At 48.5% G+C, this 20,022-nt stretch overlaps 1 protein-coding gene across 1 annotated transcript in view; it reads left to right on the top strand.

Moving 5' to 3' along the window:
• The first annotated feature begins 11,878 nt into the window (after positions 1–11,878).
• The window catches only part of LOC140655213 (hexokinase-1), a 39,877-nt gene continuing 31,733 nt past the window's right edge, over positions 11,879–20,022 (top strand). Inside the window, exons 1-2 of the mRNA XM_072869376.1 lie at positions 11,879–12,032; positions 18,743–18,905. Of these exons, the coding sequence (XP_072725477.1) occupies positions 11,970–12,032; positions 18,743–18,905 (226 nt within the window). The 5' untranslated portion in view covers positions 11,879–11,969. The remainder of the gene's footprint in view (positions 12,033–18,742; positions 18,906–20,022) is intronic.

Genomic DNA, 20,022 nt, shown 5'->3' with positions numbered 1-20,022 from the left:
CTGCGTCCCCTCCCGGGAGCAAAAAAAGGCTGTCCTCTGCTGCCACAGAGAGTTGGAGAGCAGGGAGATGTGGAGAGGATGAGACCCGCGGGGCTGAGTTTAGCACAGGCACTCCCTCAGCGGGAGGGAAAGGCACCTTATGGTGTGAGCTGAGATCCTGGGGCAGCAGCCGTCTCTGGCTGCAGCTGCATGAAAGCATAGATAAAGCACCGTTAGGATGCTGAGAGCGGTTATTGGAACGTAAGTGGTTAATGGAGCAGATTAGCTGGTGATGGACAACTTGTCGTAGAGGGGAGCTCTCTGCAGGAGGAGAAAATGGATGGCGGAAAGGCACAGAGGGAAAGTCTGTGAGGGTCTGAGCAGGTAAACAAGGAAGATGCTTTCCCAGCAGGCGTGTCCCGAATACTTCAAAGCGGAAAGTTACGGACGCTGATCTGGGAGCTGCAGCTGATTCTGGAAACAAATGGGATAAATACTGGCATGAGAAAAAAAAAAAAAAAGTTGAAATGCCTGAAGGGCACATCTGCTGTGGCCAGCGATTCTGCAGGAAATGCACTGAAACCAGAGAGAGATGAGGAAGCCGGACATAAACACGGTTCCCAGTGAAGCCAAATGAAAGCCATGGGCCTGAGAAGCGCCTGCGATAGCATGCCGAGGATTTGGCTTTATTTCCTTGGCTCTCCAATGAAGTAGCTGTGTTTAACGTGGGCCCAAGTCTGGCTGTGCTGAATGAATTGTAAAGGTGTTTTGCATTCTGAACTTCGAACTTCTGCTCTAGAGACTTTTCTGTTGCTTTCAAGTGTGTGTTTTCAGAGCAAGGGAGCAGCACTGTAGGTCTAAAGCCCAGTCTGTTAGTCTGAAATGTGAATAATTGCATGGTCATTAAATTTTGCACAAAAAGGAATTGACTCTAAAACCAGCTGATATGTTATCATGATTAGAGCAATAGCAATGCCTTCTTTCATCACAATGAAGTTACATTGTTAGAGAGCATAATTGACATTTTTTATTGAAAGATTAAGAAGAATTTGTTTACAGCTTGCAAACAAAGAGGTTTTAATTCAACAAACTGCAGCAGGAATAAGCAGTAAGTGGCATTTTCATCTGCTGGCTGGCTAGTGCTTTAGCTGTAGAATGCTGTGGATAGAGAAGTATGAAGGAATTTGCAGCTCAATATCTGCCCAGTAAAGCGTGCACCACGCTGGCAAATGCCAGAAAGCTGACAGGGAGAAACCTTGAGTGCAAAGAAACAAAGGGTCATAGTTAATATTAGCACCTTTTGGGAAGACGCTACAGCTTTTGGAGATCAGCTTCATGCCGCCTGTTGTGCAAAGGTCAAGGTATGGCATTTCTGAGGATGCTTTTGCCACGGAGCCCTCGGGATAACACCTGTCAACTCAACTGGGTGCTAAAGTAGGTATCTGGGTTATTTTTGTTTCTCTGGGTTTATTGCTTCATGGTCTAATAGACTCAGGAGCTAAGTGGTACTGGCATTTCAAAGTGGCATGTTGTGATTGGAAGGGGGTGCTGTGTAAGTGTTTGGAAAGCAGATCCAAATGAAGCACCATCATCACCCGACTGCAGAGAGGCTCTTTAAATATATCTGGGATCCTGTTTGTGCTGGTGGTTGTGTCTTACTGTCCAGACTGCTCTCCAGATAAAGCCAAGGGTATGTGAAAAATTCAGTTTTATTTTTAAGCAAATTCCTCTTTTGCAGTTGGAAATCATTTGGATTTATTGTCCCAGCTCTGGTCAAAGCTTAAGGAGTCCAAGTCAAACCCTGTTTTTCTGAATATGCAGTGCTGCAGAGAGAGGCAAAAATCCACTTAGGGTACTTGGGGTGCTGACAAAGCTCTGCAAGGAGGGTGCTCGTCCCACCACCCAGGAGGACATCTGTTAAACCATGAGCAATGACACTGCTGTGCAGGGGAAAGGAAGAGGTTGATCAGGCTGATACTGAAAAGCATGAGACCTCCTCACCTGCACCATACCTGCATCCCTGCAGCTTCATGCTGGTAACCTGAATTAGTAGCATCTGATATTAAGGGCAAGTGACAAAACAGCTGAGGGTATTTTCTGGGTCTTGAATGTTGACTGATAGCCACAGACTGTTGATGCTATTACCTGTCCAAAACATGGTTATAGGTAAAAGTTGTGATTAAAACATTTGTTTGTATCAATGTCAAATCTCAGAGCAGAAATGTCTGTAACCCTGCTGGGAGACAGAGGTGCCCTGGGCGAGACCACGGGTCTGTTGATGCTGGGTCAGGTCCCTGACGGGACTGGTGAACTCATGGCAGCTGTCAAAGGAGCTAGCAGGGGACGAGTTGTAGTGGCCTAAGATACTGGGGCTTTTGTGAGGATACTTTTGCTTTGCCAAAAATAATATCTTCCTCAGGGAAGGAAGAGCGAGACAAGCAGGATGGGGTTATGTGTTGCTGCAGCAAGTATTGGCGACCGCTGCTGAAATCTGGGGCCAGAGCTGTCGACCAGGAAGCCCATAGAGCTGGGTTGCCCATTTAAAGCACCAAGATGACCAGAAAAACTTATTGGTTTACATTTAAAAAAAGTGATTCTCCATCACCCATCTCTTGTAGCTATGCTGTGAAGCCAGACTCTCAGGTTTACTACCAGGAATGGGTCAGAGGAATGGAGAAACCTATTTAATTAAAATAAGAACTTTCCTTCTGACACATACATGAATTTTTGAAAATTGTTTATTCCCCCTCTACTTTTTTTGTGTGTGAAAATCTGAGAATGAAAATAGGGGTCCAGAATCTCTTCTAGGTTTGTATTTGACCTGGTGTGGCAGGTTAACTGTGTCTGGCTGCCTGATGCCCACTCTCAGCCTCCTCAGCAGGATGGGGGAGAAAGTAGGAGGAAGAAGCTCATGGGTGGACATAAGGATAGGAGATGGCTCACCGATCACCATCATGGGCAAAACTGACTCCACCTGGGGAAAATTAATTAAAATAGATTTGGATGGTGAGAAACAAAGACAAAATTAAAACAACACCTTCCCCAGTGTAGAAGGGTTATCAGCATGCACCAGTATCCACCAGTATGGATACCTGCCCCACTGCAGTCTCCCCACGGGCTGCAGGGGAGTCCAGCTCGGGGCAGCTCCCACCTCTCCTCACAGAGACCCCTCAGTCCCACTGCTGCCCCTGGGCATGGGCACCTGGAAAGACCCGAGAGAGCCAGAGTGGCTTGAGGGAACAAATGTTGGGGTGGGGAGAGAGGAGGACCCCAAACAGGCCACAGAGTTGCCCTGGGACCTGGTCGGGGCTGGCCTCGCTGGGTTTCTGATCCTACCCTAGCATGTTTTGTAACAACAGCCTGTAAAATTGCAGAAGCCAAAATTTTGCTGGGAGGTGCAATTTGCATCTGCCTCCAGTCTCTGTTGAGACAGATTTGGACTTTGGGTAACAAAAGATATCACCAAATTATCACAGAGCAGCTCAAAATCTGCAGTTGCTCCTGGACAATGCTCAGCTGCAAGTCCAGCATCTGTGACCATCTTCCTGTACCAATTTTTAACATATTTTATATTTTCAAGGCTTGGTTGGTTCTCCTAATAACGTTAACAAACGGTTAGCAGGACTCAGGTGTTTTATTGCACAACATTTGCTTGCTAAGCCCTCCTTCCCTGTGTGTGGCAGGAATCCCATGGCACCACTGTATCTTTGAGCCATGCAAGGGCCAGTGCTTTGCCAACACGTTCCCCATTTCCACCATCATTCTGGGTCGCACTTGCAGTCCATAGCCCATATGCCCCCAGTTTCCCCTCTGTCTTGGGGTGATGCTATCTGTGGGACTGTGTCTGCTGTGTCCCAGCCGCCGGATGGGTTTTTAAGAGAGCAGCTGTCCGTAGGGTGTGTGGTTTTCAAAGGCATCCTGAGGTCGTTGGGGGAGATGTGAAAACCTACAATTCTGCTTCCTTTCTTGTTGACAGCCCCCTGTGATGACAATGTGACGTGGCAAGAAGTGCTCCTGCTATGGCCACGCGGAAGGAGCCAAATGCCCTGGATGTGCCTGGCTACTGCTGCTCCCCATTGTGCAAAGTAAGCACCTGCTTTGCACCCATCTGGGCTAAAGGGTGGGGGTTGTTAACTTAGCATTGAGGAGAGCTCCGTATCGTGAGGATGTTAACCTGGCCTGGGAGGGGACTCTCTTACACTGGGTCTTGCTGGAAAAGGAGCACAAACCTAAAACCTCTGAAATTAATGTCTGCACCCCTGTGGGTCTGGGACTCACGATGCAAACTGATTTTCGCTAGCATCAAATGTTGGATCAAGGAGAAAGGCGTATACTTAGTGGAAACTGGCCTCTTAGCCTGGGTTGAGAGGTATTGCCTTGTTTTGAACTGGTTATTAGTGGATAGCCAAAAGAGAGGGGCTGGTCCTGTTCTCTATGCGGAAAGTACAAGCTATTCATTACTGTTTTACTGCTTGTATAGAAAAGACGCACTGTAGTTAAAAGGCACCGATTTGGACTGTGCCATTAAAGCCTTCTTGGGATAGCTCACACCAGTGCACAGAAACCAGCTGTTTGCCGGGGCTTAATTGCTTTTTGCAAGGATGAAGGATTGGCTTTGTTTTTGTAAGTCTTGCCACACAGTGGATGTTTTTGAGCTAAACTTTGATGAACGAACTCTGTGATCTGTGAGGAGCTGAAAGCAGATTTAGGAAGGCTGTGTCTATATAGTACAATAAGTTAGGTTATGTTTTCCTTTATTTAAGTAATTGTAACTGCCTCATCACTTAAGTGAATTGCTGGTTATGCAGACATCCTTTAACTGGTGTTGAACTGCCTCTTCTCAAGATAAAAGATTTGTATCAAACAACTACAAATACTTTAAACTTATCCCTTGACTTCTGAAATTTCAAACCAGTTTGCACTCTATATTTTGCCCTTTTTTCAGTGTCATTTCTTTTAAATTTTTTTACTAGCATTGGAGATTTAGTAGAGTATCAGAAATCTGCATTTGTGCTCATTTCATTTTGCTGGAGTCAGATGTTTTATGAAATGAAACAAATGCTTCACCTCCTGGTCAGGAAAGGCAACTCACTGACGTTATGTTCACCACCATAACACCACTGTCCTTCTATTGCCTTATAAACTGAGTTTGTTGATATGCTTCTGTGTGCATATAAATGTGTGTGTGTATGGTCTGCTTTATATGTATGTGATCTGCAATAATGACTTACTACCAATGCACTAGAAAAAGTGGTTGCTTGATCCAGCAGTTCTCACCTCAATGGAAAAAATGTTAAACTAACGAAGGGCCCCAAGCTGAGTCAGAAAACTGGGATGGTTATTGCTTTCCTTTGCAGAGATGTGAAACAAGTTGTAATTCTGGCACTGGGGAGAGAGAAGTTGCTGTGGTTAATACCCAGGACAGGAGGGGAAAGAAGAAAGAGATGAGTTTGGAGGGATTACACTTGTATTTCATTTTTAGTGTGTAAGGGAAGAGCAAAGTGGGTGGGCTTGCATGTAAAGTGCCCAGGGATGTGAGCAGTCTGGATCTATGTTGGGAAAACACAGTGGGTTGGAAAACCTGTTGACTTAATTCATTGTAACTCGCATTAATACATGACCCAGCACCTTGCATGGACAGGAATGCATTGTATTCTGTGTTGGCTGCTTACTTTTAACCTGACATTGCTTTAACCACACGCTTCCTTGGCTGAGATCGATGAGTAACAGCAGCATGGCTGTTGGCAATGCGGGGGGACAGGGGCTTATGCCTGCACTCCCTAGAGCTATCACTGAGCCAGACATGTTGTCATGGCTGGGACTCTTCCCTGGGTGGGGGAGATGCCTGTAATCATCTACAAAGCATTTTAGCACAACAGTGACTTCGTTTTCTCTGCTGGGGAATGAAAGCTTTTGGGGAAACAGTTCCCTGGTTTATCCATCTGCCCCACAGCAAAAGGGGCTGACTCTTGCAGTTAGTCCCCATGCTGCTTTTGAGGATGCCTGCGGCACAAGGGAGATGGTGCTGTGAGAAAGGTGCCCCTTTGCTACAGCTGCTGCACGTTGGAGCTGTTAGGTGCACTTCTATGGGGAAGAAATCCATCATGAGACAGTATTTGGGGTTTCAAGTTGCTTTTAAACACTATAAAATACCAGAGAATAGACTCCTCTCTGTACAGTAGGGAAACGCCTCTCCTTGTCCCACTTCATCTCCAGCTAGCAGGGGAGGCTTGGATGCAAACTGTGCTGCTCATCCTCCCTGCAAGTTGTGACCCTTCAGCTGTGCTGCCTTTAGTGCCCACTCATGTGCATTGGGTTTTTTTTCTCTCTTGAAACACTGCAGAAGAAACCACTAAATAACTTAGAATTTTTAGCAACTTCCTCAGCTGCATAGAGCAGCTCTGCTGTGCAACGCAGGAGCTAGAGGTTAAGTTTTGTGGTGGTGTGACTCCTGGGAGCTCTTTCCTCTTTTCCCCATGTATGTGAGGCTTTGGGTAGAGAAGTCCTTTGTAGTGTAGCTCGTGAAGCACATAGCTTTTGGAAGTATCAATTAACTAAAGATGGAGTAATTGGTTTTGCCCCCAATTTAATGAAGCTTGCCATCACTAAGAGGTTTAAAAAGAAATAGTCAGCCAGGCCTCCCAAATAGTGGGGCTTTATTGTAAGCCATGTGTTTTGGGCTTGTGCTTGTCTGCTTTCTGGTTTGCACCTCTTGGTTTTGTGGGGGTCATGTTCCCTGCGTCCCTCTGATGCTGAAAAACAGCAACTACTTTAAAGAAATAAAAGCAAACACAGCTGCCTGATGCTCAGACATGGGTATTTGAGACACAGAGCATCTCCATCTGCCCCAGGAGTCTCTGTTCCCGTGTAAAACAGTAGACAGTGCTCCTTCTTTGCTTGATTTTCTTCTTTCTCCACTCTCATCATGGCGATGGTCTAGACATGGCTGTTTGTGGTCCTTAGTTGTGTAGTATGCAGCTTATAGGAATACTGCCCTGTCTTTGGAGGTCACTGGGATTTAAGTCTTGAAAGCTATAGCCCTGCGTAGTGTCATTTGTCCCTCAAATGCTGAGCTCAGTGAATGGTGCTAAACTCCTTCCAAAGGGACTTTATTAAAAAGTAGCTCACCCTCTCCCTAGAGCAACTCCAACAGAACAGGGCAGAATTCCTTGTTAGCCTTTGTGCCTAAAACACAGCTGGGTATTGCAGCAGCCCTCTTGAGAGGGAGAGGACAAAGTATGTGGGATGATTTCTCAAGTTATCCCCAACATTGCGTGGACTCTGCGCCCTGGGGGACCGAATGAGGGCAGTGTTGGGGCTGGGCACAGACCTGTTTGTGCCGCACCTGTGCCAGCTGCTGCGGCATGCGATGACAGTGGTGTGTGTATGGCGGTGACGCTGCCTGACAGTCTGTATGCATGGCCAGGAATGGAAAATGGTATTAGCTTTTTTTATTAAATTATTTGAATTTAATTATAAATTGTAATTTTGATAATATGTAAAATATATTTATTTGTATATCACAAGTTTAAAAGAAATATAAAACTAAGTTATAAATTAAAAAGAAAAAACAGCTGTTAGCCAGCATTAGCACTGACAGTCCTTGACCTTTGTCGCCGGAGGGCTGGAGAGGGAGGTTTTGCTTTCCTGGGGCCAAAAGTGGCCACCCTTTCTCTGACCGCTCTTGCCAGAGCAGGGCCTGACAGTCTCACACAGTCCCTGGCTTCAAGCCCTGCCAGTGTTTGGGTGCAGGCAAAACCCGCGGCACTTTCTTGGCGGTGGTGGTTAGCTCAGCGAGACGCACCGAGCCTGTCCTGGCCCTTTGTTGTCCAGTGCCTGGCTCCATGTTTCCCAGGGGAAGCGCTCATCTTTTGGAAATATACTCCTGGTGTACTGGGAGCATAAAAACCACTTTGTAAGTGCATGCTGCTCTGTCTGCATATGGCTGGTGTGGCCTTTCCTGTGCATGGAACGAGCTCCCCTCGAGGCGTTCCTCGCTAATCTTGTTTCTTAATAGGGGAAACATGAGATAAAGCATCATGGCTGGCTATGTGGTAGTGCCTGCTTGCTGTGCCTCCTGGCAAGGTGAAATTGCATAATGCATTTAACCTCATTCAGCTGAATTGCTTATCAAATCGATCTCTCTGCTGCTTTTAGATTTTCTTAGTAGCTTCTGCACCAAGTTCAGCACAAATTAACAATGATTTCTTCTGTGCAAACACAGAAGAAGGTAGTTTCCTACCCTGGAATGGGAGCTTCTAAGGCTACTTAAAAATTCCCTTGTTAGTCAGAGGTGCTGTCATGAACTGGGAACTTACTGTTTCTTACAGATGCTGCTTTCTTTCACTTTGCTTTAAGTATTGTGAAAGGAAAATGCAATGTGGGGAAAAGTGGATCGATCAATTTCCAGACACTTAAAAAAAGAACAACAAACACAACTGCTACATCATTGTTTCCTTACAAAAGTAGAAAGTGTCTAGCAGCTGCCTACATCAAAACTACGTGATGGACATGACTAAAACCAAAATGCCCTCATTGTATAGGAGTCAAATCTGAATGCAGACTTATATAGAGCAGTAAACATTTAATGAAGAAATAGGCAAAGCAGAAAGAACCCTGCACCCAGGAGACCTGATGCACTGAATTACTTCAGTCAGTTGAAACACTTCAGTACAGTTAAACCTGGACAATAAGATTAGAGCACAATCAAAATAGCTGCAAGTCATCGGGTGTCACATTCAGCCTCCAGTAATTTGTCTTAAGGGACGGTGGCTTTCAAAATAGCCTGCTGGATGCCTGGCAGCGTACATTAGGTGCTGGTAATTAATTGGCTGCTGAATGGATCTCTTCCAGTAAAGCAGAAGGGAAAAGCCAGAGCTAGATGGTGAGGAGGTACGAGAGACTTGCAGAGGCGGAGATGAAGAGCTGGTTGGTCACGCTGGGCAGCCTGTGCACAGCTCCTCCCGGGCCCCCAAAAATAACACCTGTGTGCTCGCTGCTGGCCTGGCAATGCAAAGAGGGCTTGCAAAGGGTTTGGGTGTCCATAGCGATATTTAGCTGCCCTTCCAGTTACTTTTTTCTCTAATGGCTTTTAGGTTGTACAGTTCATTTTTCCCTGACTGCCATGCTCAGCAACTGAAGCCAAACCAAATTATTTGCAATACTTGTTTAACCATCCCTTAACTGCTTTCGACTTTGTCACATGAACCACCTCCTGCTTAAGTGTATACTTTATTCTTTATTACATGAACCACCTCCTGCTTAAGTGTATACTTTATTCTTTAATTTATTTGGGGGTTTGTAATGTGTGTGGGTTTTATTTTTGTTGCACAGAACCAAGAGGGCTTCAGAGTAGTGATGTTTTGAACTTCTTTGAACTACTCTTAAAGGAAACCTGAGGCAGTTGTTTCTGGTGAGTTTTGAAATATGCTGTAATACAAATGGTCAGCGGAGCCAAAAGCCACCTTAATGATCTGTGACATTTTCAATTCACTTCTAAGTGACAATTTTGGCAGATGAAGAAAACAAACTTGTCTTCTCTTGCATGTTCTTAAGACAGGCGTCGTGTTAAAGAGAAGACCATTCTTACTCATAACCACTTTGAATATTTTGGACTTCCCAAACTCTTAGCTGGCTGATTCAAATTCCTTGAGAGCCAGAGGGTATGGTTTGAATTGCTTTCATTTGGTCAAAGATTAGTTAAAAACAACTTGAGCTTCTGTCCAAGTGTTTTAACTGAGTGACTAAGCCTTCCCGCAGCAAGGTAACTGAGGTGAGTATCATATAATTTAGGTGATGGTTAGGTATCTGAGCTGGAGGGGATAGAGAGTAGGGCTTGTAAACCTTGTGTAGAGGCAGCTCCGTGAACACAGAGCCTACGGGAACTGAGCAGTGCCAGGCTGTGTTCATACAGCAACACAAGGCAAATGTAAATGCACACGTGCAGAAAGCGACTTTTTGCTTCTATATTTTGATCTGGGCTGCTGCAGGGCAGCTTTTTGGTGAGGACATCTCTGGCAGCCAGGACTCCATTGGCCATGTTGGGGAAGCAGGAACAGGGATGTTTTTTGGCATGGGGTGGAAGGTCTGCCATCTTCTGGGAGCAGTGGCTGATGGCATGGGGGTATCTTGGTATCCCAGTTCAGCTCGGGAGTCTCAGGGTTTGTGCTTGTTAATGGGAAGGGATTTGGTGACATATTTCCAGTAGGAGAACCATGAATGTCAGCGCAGGGGTTTTGGCCTTCTCCGGAATAACTTACCTGACTTTAGCTGCCACGTTCGATAGAGATGAGTTCAGGTAGGAGTGAGCATGGAAAAAGGCTGTTAAACCAGTCTGGGCTTTTCAAGGAAAGGAGACCAAAAACCAGCTGGGTCTGTCTTGCCTAGTGAAGCAAAAGTTGAGGACGTATATGGTTACTTTCCTCTGTATTTATAGAGAGTGAACACCTGAGAGTGAGGAGAGCAATTTCAGCTGAAAGACAAGGTTTAGCAGATGACAGATGGATTGAAAACAGGAGCGAGCCTGGGCTGGGAATTAAAGATAGTTTCTAACTGGCAGAAGAGGAGGAGCATGGCTGAACAGTGAATTACATCTGAGAGCAAGCTCGGTCAGCCCATGTAAGGGATTGGGTGACGTTGCTGGACGCTGTCGGGAGGATGCCGCTCAGTCCCACGTTTCTGTGCTGCCTGTGAGTTCCAACTGCGCCTGGTCGCATGGCGATGCTGCTGCGCCTGCAGCGAGGCAGCCAGCCTGCGCCGGGGAGCGCAGGCATGTTTGCTCGTTAGCTTGCCAAACAAACGAGCAGGAGTAACACATGCAGATCAGTGAAACACTTGATGAAAATCTCACTGAGAATGAGCTTAAAGCTAATGCAGTGAGGTGGAGAAGGAAATCCTGCCCACTCTGTCTGCAGTGACTAGGGCAGTCTAAAGGAGGATGTGTCTGCTAAAGCAGCTTGTGATTTTGGCCAGTGCAACCTTTTAATTAAAGTAGCACTGAAAAGGAAGCCGGAAACTCAAGAAACAGGTTTTTAATCACTTGGACTTCAGCAGACAATCTCTATGCAAATCACGCCTCCAGCATCACTGCTGTTTGCATGGGTGTGTGTTCCTGTCCCGGTGGACCGACAGGGCGCAGGCAAAAACCTTGCGGGCTGCTGACACGTGTCACCTTGGCATCTGCGTTTGGCCTCCGGCTTTCAGAGGGGCATTGCGTCTCTTTGCTTATGTGGATGTGGGGCCCTCAGAGGCTTCACGGTGGTGGATGCCTCCTTGGGGTGCCAGGGAATGCACCCCAACCTGGAAAAAGCATGGGGAGCACACACGGGGAGGGGAGGTCCTGTCCGTCAGTTATTTGATGTGGGGATTTTGCTGATGGAATATGAATGTGGAATCCCCAAAAGTACAAGAGTCGAAGCAATTACCCGCCTTTCAGGGTGCCCCTGCAAGTCTCCCAGCAGCTCAGCCCGCAGCCCAGGGAGTCCAGGCTGGGTCCCGCTCGCTCTGGAGGAGGCATCGCACCAGGGCAGGGGATGCTCGGTGTTAGTGGAGGAGGTTCCTGCAGTTTTGCTATTTTCTCAAAGATTTTTGAGCGTGGAGGCTCTTCTGAACAAACCTTCGGTTTAGGGTTTTTTTTGGTTTTTTGCAGGTTGCCATACCACAGCAGAGTTCAAGGAGTGGTGGAGAGCCTTCAGCAGTCTGTCTCCAAGGCTGCTGTAAAAGACCCTTTGGGGTACGGCAGGGTATTGCCCTCTTCCTCCTCCCCGCCCTGCCTGCCAGAAATAACACCGAGAGGGCTCCGTGCCGCCCGGCCGGCACGTCCCCGCCCGGCTGTGGGAGCGGGGCTGCGGGCGGGGCCGGGGCCGGGGCCGGCCCGGAGGAGAGGGAGGAGGAGGAAGAGGAGGACGAAGGGGAGGCGCTGCGGCGGCGGCGCGGCCATCCCCGGGCGCCGCATCGCTGCGTGCGCGGAGCCGCCCGCTGCAGCCGGCAGGATGATCGCCGCCCAGCTCCTGGCCTACTACTTCACGGAGCTGAAGGAGGATCAGGTCAAAAAGGTAGATGAAACCCCCGGCGGAGGGCTGCGCCCGCCGCCCCCAGGCCAGGCCGCTTTTTAAATTTTTTTTTTTTTCTTCCCCCCCCGTTGGTTTTGTTGCTTTGTCCCCATAGCGACCCTGCTGTGGGGGAAAGCGGAATAAACCCGTTTTTAAGCCCAGCCAAACGGCCCCCCAAAGCATCCCCGGTGGAGAGCGGAGCGGGGTTTCTCTGTGGAGGCTGCCGGGCGTGGGTGATGCACACCAGCTCGCTGCCGGTCAGGCCGCGGCAACCCAGCTCGGCGAAGCGGGGGCCACACCGTGGGGCTTCGGCGATGAGGGGGGCGGTGACGGTGATTAGCCTTTCAGGCTTTTTGTGGGCGCCAGCATCCCTGGAGAGGGGCCTTCCCCTTCTTCCCTAGGGTGCCTGTGGGCATCTGTCACTCCAGCATGGGGGTGACGAAGAGCAGGTAGTTTTTGAATTATGTGTCACTGCAGCTTCTGAATTTACAGGAAGTGGGTGTCAGTTGTGCTTAAAAAGTAGTAGTATTGCTATGGGCTTCTTTTGTTTTCCTTTAGCATTAGGCGACTGCTGCTGTATGGTTGGTATAGCCCTAGGGTTTAGCACTGCCACAAGGAAACGGGTGCAGAGCACAGGATAAATAAAAACATGGCAGTTAGGTCCCGGCTGAGCATATTGCAGAGCTGTAGGGAGCGGAGAGCCTGGGGCTAGGGACGCGGGGACACAAATTGGGAAAATAATTGCAAATACCACCGAGCCCTGCCACAGAGCCGGACTGATGTCCAGAAGCAGAGGCTTCCCCTCTGCCACCTCCTCCAGCGGTGCTGCGTGGCCCACCTAGGCGCATGGCTGAGCGCCTGCTCAAGGCATCCCTAAAATATTTTGTGGAAGCCTCAGCGACAGCGTTAGCAGGGCTGATTTGTAGTGGTCTCGGGGCTTGTCCCGGCGGGAGGAGAGCACCTCCTCCCTTTGGGCTTCCGGCTGTGCCTGGGGAGACCTCAGCTCCTGTGTGTGGGTGACCCATCCTGCCCCACTCAAGACATGCTCACCCATGCCCACTCCTCTGTTGGATAAAACCTGAGACAGTGCTCCATATTTTCCACATCTCCTTCCGTGGTTTAGGTCTTTTGCTTTTCCGCCCGGCCGTTCTCGCGAGGAGCTGAAGGCTGCACACAGCCTGCAGCTCTCTGCGTCTTCGGGCCCCACGTACGTGGCTCTCCCTTTTCCCCAGGCCCCTTATTTTCCTTTTCCCGGAGGATTTCTAAGTGCTGCTGCTGGCACCAGGCATGCATGCCTGGGTAAGGCCTCCTCTGTCTCGCTGCGCCTGTTATATTTAGAAACCCCGGATAAGCACAAGGGTGCGCGCTGGCCGAGGAGCAGCAGGAGGGCTGCGTGGGGAAGGCGCGGTGGGAGCATGCAGGCACGGGGGAAACTCTGTGGTGTGCCTGGGGTTATTTATTGCAGGCCGGTTTGGCACCATGAGGCTGCTATTGTCTGATGGCACGGGAAATCATTTGGCCAGGGAGTTGTAAAGCATTCTTATGGATCAATCTGGTTTTGTCTGAAAAATAAAATAACATTTTAAAAATCCAATAAAAAAACCAAAAGGCAGGCTACTGGTTTTGGAGGATGTAAGACGTCTTTTCCTGTTTATATCCTTTTGGAACGGATATTGAGCTCCCTCACTTTTGGCTGTCCTGAAGGGAGGGCTTCTGCGGCAGTCAGAGGCTCTGCCCCACTGCTCTGCTGCCCCACAGCCGCTGGGAGCCGGTGGGCTCCGCTGCCTGGTACCCCGCGGGGCAAGGGGGCTTGTGCTCCGCCTCGGTGTGCCGCGCACCGAATACGTGCCTGCATGGCTTCAGTTCGGGTCCCTCCCTCTCCTCGCTGCTTCCGGAAGAGCAGCACTTGCTGCTGGTACGTGCTTGCAGCCGGGGGGTGACGACCAAGGCGTTGCCCCCGCTCGCCATTCTGCCCCGTGGGGCTCCTGGCCGCGGTGGCTGCTCCTCTGCCTTGCTGGTCCGTGGCAGCGATCGGCTCAGCGTTTGGTGGCACAGGTGGCAGGTCACCTTGAGGATGCTGCTGTGGGTCACGGGAGGGGGTGTGAAAGGGTTAAAAGTACTGGCGAGGTGAATCTGGGAATGGATTTGTTACAGGGGCCTCCGCTGCTCCGAGGCTGAATGTCCTTCTTCCCTTGTCACCCCGTTTCCTCCTTTTTTGGGGTTCCCGTCCCTGTGTGGCACTAATGCTTAGCGCTGCCTTTCTGTGGTGGGATCCCTGCTGAGGGACACAGATGGGGCTGGTGGTTTCAGGCCCTCAGGATACCCTGGATCTAAGAACTAGCATGTGCTGCTTCCATACTGGTTTTGCTGGATTTAGACACTCACTTAAGTTTCACAGTCATTTTTTTCCACATTGCAGTTTCTGGAATATTTTTCATGGTGAGTCGTGGCGAGTGGGAGGAATAGGGCAGGCAGGGTGGATGTGTAGTGTCGAGGATGTGGGTGGTTCATCACGCGTTGGTAGCCCCGTGGCCTGGCAGCCCCTGCAAGGACACATTTTCCCATGAAACCGCGTGTACGTGCACTTGCACGTGACCCTGCTGTGCAAAAGCAAGCTGGTGAAGTATGATGCCCTGTACCGTATAAATAGGCATGTGGTTTTACACCAAGCGGGATGAATTATCCAGATGTTTTTGAAAACATCTGCTCCCTGAATGTTTGTGTTCCTCCAGGGGCAGCAGCTTGAGCTCAGCATCCTTGCTGTGAGAGAGGACTTTGCACAGCCTGAGCCGAGGCCTCGATTTCTCTAAAAGGCTGACTTCCATCCTCAGGGGCACGGGCACCACAGAGCATCCCTGGCATCTGTGCCACTGGTCTGTGTGCAGGGGAGCTTTTGTAAAACTGCCTTTGAGTACCTTTGTTTCCAACAGGTTTGTACCTGCAGTAGCTGGCCCCAGCAAAGGGAGCCTGTAGGTGTTGCCTGGTTTCTGTCTGTCAGGGGAACAATACCTTTTTGTCGTATTACCTGACGAAAGAATAAAAAAATCTTGCAATCCAAGAGTGACGTTTAAATGTCCTTTAGCCTTGAAAAGAACGTGATGGAATGGGGTATAAAATGTAGCACCAAAAAAAAAGCCCTGTAGCAGTGACCTGCCAGTATAAAGGCTTTTTAGGAACCAATCTGATAAATCATAAGTAAGCACAAACAGTTCCAGGATGTCTAAACTACTTGTTTTAACATGCCTTGGCTCCTGATGAATCTTCCTGATGCTGAAGGGAGTATGGAGTATGATTAGTTCTGCAGAAAAATGTTTACATGCTGAAGGGTTTTTGTGCAAAGGCTGTGTCAGTAAAATAGGTGCTAATGATTTCTGAAATTGTTGTGGGAGTGCTCTGTTCTTGGATACCATTGACTGTTGTCAGTGTCTGGGGAATGAGGAATGAATGCATTTAAGGAATGGCCCTTAGTGTTGTCTGTTTCATTATGCACTTACAATTATTCACAACTTCCTGTGGAGGCTGCTGCGATGGCTGGATTTTCACAAACTTCTTTTCCCCAAGTACAAAAAGTGTCTTTCCTATGTGACCAAGAAAAATTACATGCATATGGTTCAGCTTATGAAATCCTGTTTTAAAAAAATTGCTCACAGATTCTGTCTGGCTGTCGTTTTTAAGAAAAGGAAAAAAAAAAAAAGCTCTTGGAGGGCTCCCATAGTGGCACTCTGGGAAGATGTCCTTCCTGGGGGGGTGGGCTCTGAGATGGCAGCTAAATAAAGGAGTGTTTTCTGCTCCTTGCCCACACGACTGCCTGCCTGAAGTTGCTCCTGCTCTCCACCATCTCCCGCGAAGGGCTGGCACCCATCTCCCACGGGGCCACAGCCATGGGACCCTCAGCAGGGCTGTGTGTCCTGCCGGGCGCTGCCGGCCCCTCCGCTGCTTCCCTTCGGGTAAAGCTGAGGTTTGCTTTCTGATCGTCTTTTATTGCAGGCAGAGCAGGGAGTTATTAAACCTCCATCCCATAATCCAGCCTCCAGCTCTCTCCCCCCGGTTATTTACAGCTATTTGCTGAGGGTTGTCCCTCGGAGGGCTGCTGTCGCTCGGAGGGCCGCCTGTGCTGCCAGCACAGGAGAGCAGCACTTTTCCCCTTGCAGCTGCGCTGCCAGAATGACTAACCCTTTTCCTGCCTGGGGGAAAAAAACCAAACCTGCTTTTGTTTTTTAGTTTTGGAAACTGTAACACACAGGAGTGATTTTGTTTCAAACTGAGGTTTAGCCCCCCTCTCCCCCCTCTCGCCCCGTGAGTCTCAGCGCTGAAGATGGCCTCGACGACGCAACGCGATGCAGCGCGAGGCGATGCTCCCTGCCTGCAGGAGGGTCCAGCCCAGTTATGTAAGGGCGCTGACGGCGCTCGGTGGCTTTTCACAGGAGGAAAAGGAGCCCTCCCTCCCCTTTTCCCTCGCTGCTGAGGGTAGCATAGGGGCAGAGGTGGGGAGAGCGGCCTTGTCTGGTCCTGACTGTGCAAACGCCAAAACCTGCATTTACAACAGGGCTTTTGGTAGGGGGGAATCCTTCAGCCCTGTTTTTGGGAGGAGGATGCGGCAGCGGGGCTTCGTAGAGGGGTATTTTAATTGCACAGTGAAGTCTGACTGTGTGAATGATGTGTAGCTTTCACTGGGAGACTTGGGGAATCAGGCCTCTGAGCTGCAGCGTGGGCTGCTGAAAGCTCAGCCTTAAAAGAGTTTGGTTTTTTTTGTTCCCCCCCTTTAAAAGGGAATAACCTCATGCTCTGACATCATGGCTTGATAGTATCTGCTAAAAAAAAAACCTACGGCAGGGTTTGCCGCGGAGGAGAGACCTTCCTGCTCAGCCTGACACCAGCCTCTGCGTCTGTCCACACACTGTTTGGGGCTGCAGAGAGGGTGCATCCTGTCCAGGTTTTTGTTCTTGGAGTGAAATGACACCAGTAGCTGGCTGTGGTTGTCTCTGCGACAGGGCTGTCAGCCCATTGAGGCGGCACAGGACACAACTGGGATGTTTAGCTATATGCCTGCACCATCACTTCACTGATTCATGGAGCAAACACATGGTGTCATTTTGTTGCACTGCAAGTTCCCCTTAGCATTTATTCGATGACTGTTTTGGTCTTCCTCTGCAAGCGATGGCACTGAACAGTTCGCAGCTTGTGCAGCCTCTGGCTGTGGCCCTGCGGTTCAGGCTTGCCTGGCCCCCACCCCAGCCCTGCAGTTCAGGATCAGACCAGGTAGCTGCACCCAGCAGTGCCGTCCATCCATGCCTTCTTCCCTCAGCTCTGTAAATGCTTGGTCACGGTGGGAGGGTGTCTGGCTCGGAGAGATATGCTATCTTTCGTGCAGACCTTGACTACGTGCAGACAGAAGTACTTTCTGCAGGACCAATTAAATTGGCACTGGTTTTATGGTCAGTTTAGGGTTTAATTACATTTTGATTGTTTGCATTTCCTTCACGAAAGGCATTATTCATTGCTTCCTGTCTCATAGTCCCTGGTATACGGAGCACTTGCATACATACGTTTCACATGGTGTGTTTTATTGAGGTGTTGATGCTGTTAGGACATAATGCTAGCTGAGAGATTAGTTGCTCTCAAGGCTTCCAGAGCAGCAAAGGAGATACAGGTGGCCTTGGCACAGAGATGGCCTGGGGCTTAAAATGAGGTGGCTTTTCCAGTTCTGCTGAAGGCAGAAAACATTGGCAGGGTTTTATTGTCTTGGTCCTGCTAAGCTGGAAGTAAAAGTGATCCCAAAGGTGTGGCTTCGGTCTGAGCTGTTTGCAGAACCAAATTTCCAGGGCAGATAATGAAACAAGGCAAGAATAGACTGGCAGCTGAGGTAAAAAGGGATGGGACGTGTGTTTAGCAAGAACCCCTCAAGGCCAAGTTGTATTTTTGAGGCATCAAAGCATCTCTCACTCTTCCTGATGCTGAAGATGGGTGTAATATTATGGAAAGCAATATTATTGGAAAACTGGAACCGCCTCCTTTTTCCAGGGAGGTAAATAAAGTTCCTGTCTTGGGAAGCCATAAGGGAGAAGTCAGCAACTTTTAATTTGATGTTTTATCTTGAGGAGGAAGATGCTACCTGCCCACAGCCAAGTTCTGCCTCTCTTGACCCTCTGGCTGTGATAGCTTTGGAGTGGGATAGGGAAAATGGTCTGCTGCACAGAAATAATTTCTCAGCCTGGGATGTAGCCCCGAAACTGCTGTGGCAAGTCCTTCGTAATGAAAGGCTTTAAATACAAGGCACCTCTGTGGACTGCAGTGACACTCACGTCACCCCAGCTGGCACAAGGTGCCAAAAGAGGGGTCTTTAGCTTCAGCTGTTCAGCTCATGGACAGTCAGGAGAGCTGAGAAGTGGGGCGAGGGCTGGATAGTGGTGTGAGGCTGTGGCTGAACTGTTTTGTGTGGAAAAGAGGAGGCAGAGTGATGTCTGAGTCTTGCCTTGGGAAGGCAGTAGGATGGGGTGCTCTTCAGCTCACGTAGGTCCTAGCGCTTGCACGTTTTCCTTGATTTTGAGTCAATAGACAAGGCATGAAGCGTGTAGCTGTGTTCTCAGCTTGGCCAGAGCCCCGGGGCCAAGCCGGGGCTATACGCTATTCTTGCAACTAAAGAGAGGTATAGCCCTGCTCGGGCACCTCAGGGCAGTCTTTCACTCCATGGTGGTGGTTGTCTTTTTCCCCAGATTGATAAATACCTTTACGCCATGCGGCTCTCTGACGAAACGCTGATAGACATTATGGCTCGCTTCAGGAGAGAGATGAAGAACGGCCTCTCCAGAGATTTTAACCCAACGGCTGCAGTGAAGATGCTTCCTACATTTGTGAGGTCCATTCCTGATGGTTCAGGTAAGGAGCTGAGTATTTGTTTTCCATATTAAACATGATGTGCTTCATGGGAAACCTGTTAGAAATACACCAATGCGCTACCAAGAACAAGAGCAATTTGCTTTCTGGCAAGCCCAGACAACATTTCGAAGACAGCCTCCCCTCTGTGTGCAGGTCTGTTCCCATAGATGCTGGAGGATTTTGTGATTCCTATGTCACACCCACTGTGATGGCAATGGAAGAGCCCTTCCTAGCAATCAGTCCACTAACAATCAATACATTTATGCTGAGATTTGTCTGCCAACAATCAATACTTCACATAGGAAGATTTTTGATTTATGCGATTCACACTCATGTGATCTAGAGTCTTAACAAATACAGTGGCTTTTAGTCATTTGCTGTTTGACTCAATGTCTCTTCTCCTTATTTTTTCCCTAGTGGAAGTGTGAACCCTTATATCCTGAATTTGAGCTTCCTGGCATTTGTTTTGCTTTTTGTAGCTGCCTCTTGCCGACTGTCTCAGGGCAACTTGGAGAACTCAAGGAGGTTGCAGTGTGTGGCTCAAAAGCTGCTGCTCTGGTGTACTGAGCTTTTTCCATCAGATGTAGGACTCGATTTTTCTGTGCTCACTGTACCTGATAAAAGTGGCACAAAGAGCTATCAGAAACCAAAAAGATGTTGTGTTGGTATTTGAGACCAAGATTGCCCCTATTACTTATTTTACTGTTTATATATATATAAAAAAACTATAGAGTATATAAATATATTTATAAACAGTATATAATAGTGTTTATTATTTAGTGGTAACACTAGCTTTGCTTCTCATGTAGCATGAGTTGGTTAACTGTAGTTTGGTGCCTACCACAAATTATGTCCCTGTGTGCAGAAATTGCACAGTTGCAGGAGCTGCATAACACGGTTACCTGTTTTGAGGGTTTTTTTGCATTAAAATCAAGAATTTATGGGGTGAAAGAACATGGAGCCTGGTACTTTGTGTTACTTGGCGCTGTCTGGCAGATGGAAATCTTTGATAGTTCTGCTTTGCTGTTGCTTTTTGCCACCTTAAGCTTTTTAGTTGAAACGTGATTCTCTGTCTAAAAAAACCCAAAGGTGGAACAAATTTGAATCCTGTGTTTCC

Source organism: Ciconia boyciana, chromosome 8 (genome assembly GCF_034638445.1).
Source record: "Ciconia boyciana chromosome 8, ASM3463844v1, whole genome shotgun sequence".
In the NCBI taxonomy this organism is placed as follows: Eukaryota; Metazoa; Chordata; class Aves; order Ciconiiformes; family Ciconiidae; genus Ciconia; species Ciconia boyciana.
Note: the sequence above shows the minus strand (reverse complement) of the source record. Positions and strands in the feature narration are given on the sequence as shown.